Raw genomic sequence first — 9,541 nt, 5'->3', positions numbered from 1 at the left:
CTTTCCCTAATCTTAAGGATAGCCTGATGGAGTAAATGCCCTTTATCCCCATTTCGCAGAAAAAGGAATTAAGGCTTAGCTGATCTCTTTCTTGGTTGGTGGGGAGGAGAAAAACTCAAGTTTTGAGGAAATGGATTCGGTTGTGGCTAGTGGAGTGTTGGAGTTCTCAGCACTGTTACACTGTCATCTTTGAACTGCCTCTGTGACCTGTGTTGGTAATGACAGACTCTCACATCCATGACCTTTTTACTCTTATTCATTATGAAGATTTGCTGAGAAGCACAACTTTGCAAAACCAAACGACAGCCGAGCTCTCCACCTGATGACTAAATGCGCCCAGACGGTGATGGAAGAACTGGAGGACATCGTGATTGCATATGGACAGAGTGATGAGTACAGCTTTGTGTTTAAGCGGAAAAGCAATTGGTTTAAAAGAAGAGCCAGGTACTTCCATGGCCTGTTTACTTCCTTCATATTATTTCCTACTAGCATTTGATTTCTGTTTGTTTACCTAATCGGTAAGTCTACAGATAACAGGTGATGTTATTGCGGGATGGCTTCTGTGATGATATCCAGGTTCTTGGTGTTTCGGACAAAAAGGAGAAGTGGTGGAGAACGGATTACACTCATGGTCATTCTCCACGGGAGGTGCTTGCCTCTCTTCCTTTCTCTGTAGGTCTCTGATAAGTGCATACACCCTTTAGCCAGAAGAAAAAAAAAGTAGTATTAGTGGTTTGTAGGTTTAGCCATATGCCTTGCAGTATTATTTAAACTTTTAAGTAAGGTGGAAAACTTTTCATTAAAGAAGATCTCAGTTGAAAATAGACAAGTCCGATATTTGATTTGGCAATGTTTTGAAATTATACAGGGTACAAATCATATGATGAATTGATATGTTTTTAAAATAATGGCTCCTTGGGGGGACGAGCTCTATGACACAGCAGTAATGTGCTATTCAAGAGAAGCCAGATCCCACATGGGGGCCATGGTTTGAATCCCCAGCCTGATCAGCCTAAAACACTAGGCATGTGTGCCAGTGACCAAATTCTAGCAGACTGGAGGAAAGGGGTTGCAACATGACTATACCCTGTGGAGGATGCACCCCCAAGTTTATGCTCTGACCAACTATCATTAATTTTAAAAATGCTACAAAAGAAAAACAATTAAAGGCTCCTCTTCAAGACTATAAGCAAAAACCAATAAATCCTCATATTATATCCCACAGAGAAAAACGTGATATTCATAAATTACTGGACGGAAAGGCAGGCGCATTTAAAATATATAACCAAAATAATAAAATATATATTTTTTTGGCCAAATGCATTTTACCAATTTGCTAGGCAGTTTGTATAATCAATCTTCCTGTTGCACCCACAGGCCCTGTCTTTGCTGTTGAATTAATGTCATTTATTTTCTCATTTTTGTTCCACCCAATGTGCCTTACATTTGCAAGTAAGTTCATGACCCACGTGGCCTCCCAGTTCGCTTCCAGCTATGTGTTTTATTGGCGAGATTACTTTGAGGACCAGCCCCTTCTGTATCCCCCAGGCTTTGATGGACGAGTTGTGGTGTATCCTAGCAACCAGACCTTAAAGGACTACCTCAGCTGGCGACAAGCAGATTGTAAGTGGCACCAAATGAGCAGATGTAGTTAAACCACCAATTTCATGAAATAAAGGTGTAAATCGGATATAGACTTTAACACATGTATTTTATTTGGAAAGCAATTTAAAAAAATTTTTAATTAGTTAAAAATGAAAAATTGGGAGATTTCATGTTAAAATCTTGTGGGTTTTTTGTTTTTAAATCAGATGTAGTAATACTGGGTCTGCATTCCCCACTTAGTATTGGGCAGAGCCTATGCGGTAGCAGTTGCTGTTACTTGGGTACACACACAAACACAAGCCAGTGTACCACAGAACTTTCCACTATCGGTTCTTCCTCTAAAGTCAGTCACTTGTTTATACACAAGTTTGTTTTTTGCCTTACCGTTCCCCCATGCTCCCTGTATAGGACTTTGGGAAAGTTACTAATGTCCCTGAGGTCTTTTTACTTTAAATAGGAGAGGGCTAGGGCTCTAGTATTCGTTGAAGTGTGAATATTGAATAAAGATCCTGTATGTATAAACATTACTATTTGTTCTCCTCATAGGTCACATCAATAATCTTTATAATACAGTTTTCTGGGCACTTATACAACAATCTGGACTAACACCAGTGCAAGCTCAAGAGAGATTACAGGTATAAAGGCCTTATGACATTAATAGTTAGATGGGAGGAGACTGACAGATGGTGTGATGGTTAAAGACACTGGACTCCCACATGGCTGACCACAGTTCAAATCTTGGACCTGGCAGCTTGCTTTCTCACTTTCTCTCCCTCTGTCTCTTTCTTTTTTTTTTTTTTTGGAGAGGTTTTTACTATAGGGCACGTGCGCTCGCCAGACAGAGACAGACAGACAGAGAGACAGAAAGCGAGACATCACCCCCCAGGGGGGATGGCCACGCTGCAATCCCTTCTCCTCCATTCTCCTCTCGGGATCTTGGGCACGTACCCACACGCACCCGGTGTGAGTTTAAGCTGCCAGGTCCGAGACTCGAACCATGGTCGACTACATGGGAGTCCAGCGACATAGCCATTATGCTAACTGCTGGTCCCTCTGTCTCTCTCTTTCTGTCTTTCTCTGGTCAAATTAAAACATAATAATAATAATAAACTAAGTTAAATAAAGTAATTTTAAAAATAGATGGTGGGAACCAGCAGTTAGCATAATGGCTATGTCGCTGGACTCCCACGTAGTCGACCGCGGTTTGAGTCCCTGACCCGGCGGCTTAAAACTCACGCCGGGCGCGGGTGCGTGTGTGCCCAAGATCCCGAGAAGAGAATGGAGGAGAAGGGATTGCGGTGTGACCATCCCCCCTGGGGGTGATTTCTCGCTTTCTGTCTCTATGTCTCTCTGTCTGTCTGGCGAACGCATGCGCCCTATAGCGAAAGACCTCTCCAAGAAAAAAAAATAGATGGGAACAATTTGCTGTAGGCTCTTCCATAGCTTTTTTTTAATGTTCTCTTTGCATTCTTTCCTAACTAGCTCCTTTTTAGCTTTGTTTTGAAAGGATATAAAAGTCATAATGGTAGCACCTCTGTCGTTTGCTTGCTCTGTAAACCTGGGAGAGTTACTACTTCTCCCTGAGACTCCACCTCCTCAGCTGGAAAATAGAACTGATGACATCATCTCTGCATTCCCACGTGCTGACACTTACTGGAACTGCATAGCGGCTGCCTTGGTAGACAAGGCACATGCTTTTCATTTTTGTCAGTCCCACCAGGCCTTTTACCTCATTGCCATTCCCTGCTGGACCTGGGGTCTCTTGCATTTGAGACCCCTGTCTATAGTAAGAGTTCCAGCTCTGGGAGTCAAACACTTGAATCATGCTTCTATTTAATTTGTCCTCTCTGCCTCAGTTCTTTATAGAAAAAACGTGGAAAATAATAGTTTATGCCTCATAGGTTTATAGTGAGAATTAAATGACTTGATGCCTGTAAAACACACAGGATAGTGGGGGACACATCATAAGTGCTTAGTAAATACTGGCTCTTATTTTTAGACAACCATGCTACTTGTAGGATGTCTAACTCTGAAATGAGGGAATGTTCTGTACCAGCTAATACAGTGCCTACTACATTAGTAAATGGTTGTCATTATTAATACAAATGTTGAAGATTTATTTATAGCAGTAACAGGAATACGATTGTAGTAGGTATATCCAGGGTTTAGAAGAGCTAAGTTCAGATTTTGATTCTTCTTGGAAGAATAAGGACAACCCTCAAAGTTGGGTGGTTTGTATGATCTTTCTAAGCTTCAGTTTTCTTATCTTCAAAATGGAGATGGTTATGATGATCAAATAATTAAATATGTATATAAAATACCCAGTGTGTAGTAAGTACTCAGTTACCGTTCATTCTCCCACCCCCTCAGTTTTGACTTGTAAGGCCAGTGTTTGCTAAAGAACAGACTTTTATGAATGTAGATATCTGCATAAGATTCGAATTCTCTTACAATGAAAATTCATTAATAACTGTAAGATGTTTGATAAAAGCCTTCCACTGCTTGATTTGTTTATGGAAGTTTAAATAGAGGATAGAACGCATAGATAGTATTAGGGAAGGAAAGAACATACAAAGTCTTTTTTATAACAATTATTTTTATTTCCTCAGGGAACTCTTGCAGCAGACAAAAATGAGATTTTGTTTTCTGAATTCAACATCAACTACAATAATGAGCCCCCGATGTACAGGAAAGGGACCGTGTTGCTCTGGCAGAAGGTAATGTGGTTAGAGTCAAGACCAATGGAGGTTGGGGAAAAGCCTGAACCCATCCCGTTTTGTCCTGCTTGCTACTTGTATGTGGGTGTGCCTCCAATAATGAACACAAACTAGATCACTTCCAAAAAAGAGGTGCTGTAGATTATTACTAGTTTATTTATCTTTTTAAGAGAGTGTTTGCTATAGGGCATGTGTGCTTGCCAGAGAGACAGACAGAAAGCAAGAAATCACCCCCTGGGGGGATGGCCACACCACAATCCCTTCTCCATTCTCCCCTCTGTATTGTTGGCATATATGCACACATGCCTATGTGAGTTTTAAGCCCCCAAGTCTGGGGCTTGAACTGTGGTCGACTCTGAGAGTCCAGCAGTATAACCATTTCGCCATTTGCTGGTCCCATAGATTATTTTTTATTTTTTGGAGAGGTTTTTGCTATAGGGCGCGTGCGCTCGCCAGACAGAGAGAGACAGAGAGATAGAAGGCAAGAAATCACGCCCCCCCAGAGGGGATGGCCACGCCGCAATCCTTTCTCCATTGTCCTCTCGGGATCTTGGGCATGCACACCCACACGCCCGGTGTGAGTTTAAGCCACCGGGTCCAGAACTCGAACCGCGGTCGACTATGTGGGAGTCCAGCGACGTAGCCATTACGCTAACTGCTGGTCCCCGCGTAGATTATTCTTTTTGATAATCATGTATCTACTCTACACTATCAGAATCTCTCATATGCAAGGGGACTCACAGACCAGTAAGCCATGATGCCAGCCCTCAAAAGGTCTTTTTTTTTTTTTTTCTAAATGTTTCCAAATACTAAAGGGTACCATAAGAGATAGTCATCCCACTGGTAACTTCAGATCTTTTATTTGTATCTTCAAAACACAATGGTTTCAGACCAGCAATTGGTGTAATGGCCATGTCACTGAACTCCCATGTAGTCAACCTCGATTTGAGTCCCAGATCCAGTGGCTTAAACTCACACCAAGCACATGTGCATGCGTGCCCAAGATCCCGAGAGAATGGAGAAGGGATTGTGGCATAGCCATTCCCCCTGGGGGGGTGATTTCTTGTTTTCTGTCTCTCTTTCTCTGTCTTTCTGGCAATCGCACGCGCCCTGTAAGCAAAAACCTCTCAAAAAAACACACACACGATGGTTTTTTGGCACAGACTTGAATACTTAACATAGATTGGAGAGAAGATTGTATATATGTATATGTTAATTTTGCCATAGGACACGTGTGCTCACCAAGGAGAGGGAGAAACTATCCCCCATGGAGAGTGGTCATGCCCTGACCCCTTGTCCTCCATCTCTCCCTCCTTTTGGGAATTTGCGCACAGACACACACATTCCCTGCATGTTTTCCAGCCACTAGGTTTGAAACCTGAACTATAGAGTTGAACTGGTGGAATCTTGCTGCCTCAACCACAAGGCCATGGAGCCAGCCTGAAATAACCTTTAATTCTCTAGTTACTGGTAATGAGGAGCCAATGAAATCCCTTCTTTGTTCCTAAGATCTCTTTTCAGAATTTAGTAATATAACCTTTGTGAAAGATCCGTGTTGGCCTTGTCGGTCCCACCAGGCCTTTTCCTTCATCGCCATTCCCTGCTGGGCATCTGGGGTATAAAAGGTAAAAAAGTGAACTTCCCTCAGATGTTCCCCTTCTCTTTCAAACACACACTCAAGTTAACATTGTCAACTTTCACCTGTAGGTGGATGAAGTCACGACAAAAGAAGTTAAGCTGCCAGTAGAGATGGAAGGAAAAAAGATGGCAGTGACTCGGACCCGGACTAAGCCAGTGCCCTTACACTGCGATATCATTGGGGATGCTTTCTGGAAGGAACATCCAGAGATCCTAGATGAGGACAGCTGACCCCTTGCTCTTCAATCCGAGTGTGATTAACCGTGCCGCCTCCTGCCCCCAAGTCTCCCTGCTTTAGGTGGCCTAGCCGCCCTCCCACCCAGAAAGCTGTGCCAAGAGTGACACGACTCAAGTTGGGAGGGGAGCAGGGAAGGAAGAGATGGATGGGGGCGGTGTATCTTGTTCTGCTTAAACAGAACACCTTTTTTTTTTACAGTGTTGGAACATGATTCCTTCAGTAGAAGTACATTTTTTCCAAATTCGTGATACTATTTTTATAAAGCAAGAACTATTTCATGCTTTGCAGAATGAATCACTTTTAAATTGTGACATAAGTCATAAAAACCTGTCAGCTCTTTTTACCTCTGACTGAAGAGGAGGCCAAACTTTACTCTCACCCACCTGTTCTAAACTAAGACGCCCTGACATTGAACATTGTAACTCTGCCACCCGTCACCTTACCTTCATCTTTGGCAGACCTAAAGCTTCATATTCAAAGGCATGATGCCACTGAATTCAGGAATTCTAGGGAAAACTCAGGCCATTGTGCCTTTTCTCCAAGTTGCCAACTTTGGCTGAACAAATGAGTAGTGGTTTTGATGTCCTTGAGTACACGTTCCATGGCTTGACTCCTTGGGGCTGTCAGCATGGTCGTCATCTTGCCAGGGGCCTCATTTCCAGGGTGACTTACCTCTTTCTAAGAAAAAAGAACTGTACATATGTGTCTATATTGATATAGTTATAAATAGCTATATTATATATATATATATATATATATGACAAAGAAAGTATGTGAAATGAATGAATAAAGATGGGAGAAACATTCCACGTCCTGTAGATACTTTAGTTTTAAAAGTTACTTTTCTCTGGGACATCCTGAAAAAGATTCTCAAGTAACCTCCAGAAGTCATAAAAATATCAGAACAGTGACATTTGAATTCAGGAATAGAGGGGTCAGTATGATTTTGGGGATCACAAGTAGCATGTGTTAGAGAAGTCAAACCAGCTCCACCTGCTGATGGGTCAGGGAGATACTGCTGAGGAGCAGCAGAGAGGTGTGTGCGTGTTCCAAGCTGTTGGTCCAAAGGTAGTGGGGACAGGTGACGAGAGAACTCGCATTCCCTTTTGTCCTCATTTCATATTTAAGAGGGAAAAGATTATTTAGTTCTATTAAGAATTAATTTTGAGACAGCCCACACCCCAGTGCCTAGTCCTGCATTGCAGAATATACAGCCAAGAAGGAAATGTATTTTTGAAAGGGTGACGGCTGGCCTCATCCTTCACTAACTGACACCCCATCTGTTGATGCCATTATTTTCCTTCCTGTTTCCCCCACTCCCCAGGAATAGGAGTTACAGCTCGTGCTCAGTAATTGCTAAAAATCTCTCTGCGAAAAATAAATTAATAAAGGTTTCAACTTCCACAGCCTGCTTCTTCATTTTTCTTACATAAATACAATATATGAATCTTAACTTTTCTGTCTTTGGGTAAGCCAGAGTAGACATACCTTTATAGCAGTAGTTCATAGACTTAGGGGTGGGAAAAAGAAATTTCTTTGGGATGCTTGCTTAAAATTTCAACTTCATCCCCTCTCCTCCAATAAGGATTTGGGGCTCCACAACCTGATTTTTAACTCTGAAGATTTTTGATGCCTTTGGTTGTCGACAAAGAGAAGTAGGCATTAAAATACACATTTTCAAAACAAAATCAGAAATCTGTGTGTCATGTAACTATAAAGGCTATCACTACATTTTGTCCTGAGATACGGAGTCAAACCATTTGTTGAATTGATAGTTCTGCAGTTTTGAGTTCTTGCCGTTGCTAGGCAGAGGATTTTGAACAAAGTAAACTAGGTTTAAAACCCATGCTGTGGGGGCCAGCAGGTGGTGTGGTGATTAGGAGCGCTGGACTCCCACATGGCCGACTATGGTTTGAGTCCCAGACCTGGCAGCTTCAAAATCATACCAGGTGCATGTGCATGCATTCCCAAAATCCTAAGAGGAAAATGGAAGAGAAGGGTTTTCAGCATGGGTGTGTGTGGGGGGGGTATTTCTCACCTTCTGTCTCTCCAGCAAGCACACATGCCATACAGAGGAAATATCTCTTAAAAATAAGTAAATAAAAATATCTTTCCCTGGCTCTCTCACTCTGTCCCTCTCTGGTCAAATAAAACAGAAGCCATTACTTGGCTTTTATTCTGCCTTTGTTGGAGATGTATCCATTCCAACATATTTCACAGTGGCACATCAATTTTCATCCTGCTCTCTAAGGTACTGTATAGTACTGTCTTGAGCCTCCTTTCCAGATACTTAGGAAACTGTACACAAATGCAACTAGTGTAGAGCTATTAAGTTAGTTTGAGAGAGTGGTGGCAGCTAGCTAGGAAAAAAATTTGTGTGGCCTGTAGTACCTATAGATGGCTCTGCTGAATGAAGAGGTATTAATTATATCTGGCATTCAGTCTACAGTAGACTCAGTATTAACCGAACTATGTTTTGCTAAACCGAAGGCTTAAAGTAATATGGTGGAGGCCCACCCATGGTGGTGGTTAAGGGGCTGGATCCTTCAATTTGAGTCCAGGATGCAGTGGCTTGAAAAACAGGTGATGTGAAAATCACTGCCCAAAATCCAAAAATGAGGGTTCAGAAGGTTTTGCAGTGAGGCCATCCCTTCTGGAGGGTGATTTTTCACTTTCCCTTTCTTTCTCACATGCCCTGTTGCAAATTAGGGGGAAAAAAGTGGGGTACAATCAAGTTTTGTGAATCCTATGCTGTCCAATACCTGGATCCTCATACCCTTCCGTTGTTAGGAATGCTTAGAAAATTCCTGATGGAATAAATTTTCTTTGATACTAAAGTCTCCATTTTTAGTGTAAATTTCTTTGTGTAGAGTATAAGAAATGGAGGGCTCGGATCCACCCAGCCTTCAGGGTTCCATTGTAAAATTAACCAATATTGGCTAAAGTGTGCATTAATTATGTGCTACATGTGCAATATCATCAAATCCTTTGGACAATTCTGTGGAATTCTATTTCATATTTCCGGTGAGATAGTAAGGATCAAGGAGGCTGAATAACGAGTCCTGGTAGCTAACCCCGCCATCCCCTCCGCCCTGCCTGCCAGCTCGAGCTGGGACTTTGTAGTTTGCAGTTCCAGAGAGCAGAGAAACGCCTGCGGTGCTAAATGCACCTCAGGATAGGGAAACACCGCATTAGAGCAGGTTCAGCGTCAGTCGACAGCGTCTGTCACCTGCGCGCGGAGGCAGCGCGAGGCCTGAGCGGGTCGGGGCCGCGCGCCACGCCCCCAGGCAAGGGCAGAGCGCGGGCAGATGCTGCCCCCCGGCGGCCGCGCCGACGCAGTGCG

At 42.8% G+C, this 9,541-nt stretch overlaps 1 protein-coding gene across 4 annotated transcripts in view; it reads left to right on the top strand.

Annotated features, from left to right (window-relative positions):
• The window catches only part of THG1L (tRNA-histidine guanylyltransferase 1 like), a 23,011-nt gene extending 16,420 nt beyond the window's left edge, over window positions 1–6,591 (top strand). For 2 of the 4 annotated variants that reach the window (XM_006165079.3, XM_006165080.2), the window contains 5 exons: window positions 268–444; window positions 1,454–1,623; window positions 2,152–2,240; window positions 4,215–4,322; window positions 6,030–6,191. In XM_006165079.3, the coding sequence (XP_006165141.1) occupies window positions 268–444; window positions 1,454–1,623; window positions 2,152–2,240; window positions 4,215–4,322; window positions 6,030–6,191 (706 nt within the window). Of the gene's footprint in view, window positions 1–267; window positions 445–1,453; window positions 1,624–2,151; window positions 2,241–4,214; window positions 4,323–6,029 lie in introns of all 4 variants that reach the window. The other 2 variants (XM_027766951.1, XM_027766952.1) reach the window with 2 other exon arrangements.
• Window positions 6,592–9,541: the final 2,950 nt, after the last annotated feature.

Source organism: Tupaia chinensis, unplaced genomic scaffold (genome assembly GCF_000334495.1).
Source record: "Tupaia chinensis unplaced genomic scaffold, TupChi_1.0 Scaffold143796_1, whole genome shotgun sequence".
NCBI classification, from domain to species: Eukaryota; Metazoa; Chordata; class Mammalia; order Scandentia; family Tupaiidae; genus Tupaia; species Tupaia belangeri.
This window is presented reverse-complemented; position numbering and strand designations above follow the sequence as displayed.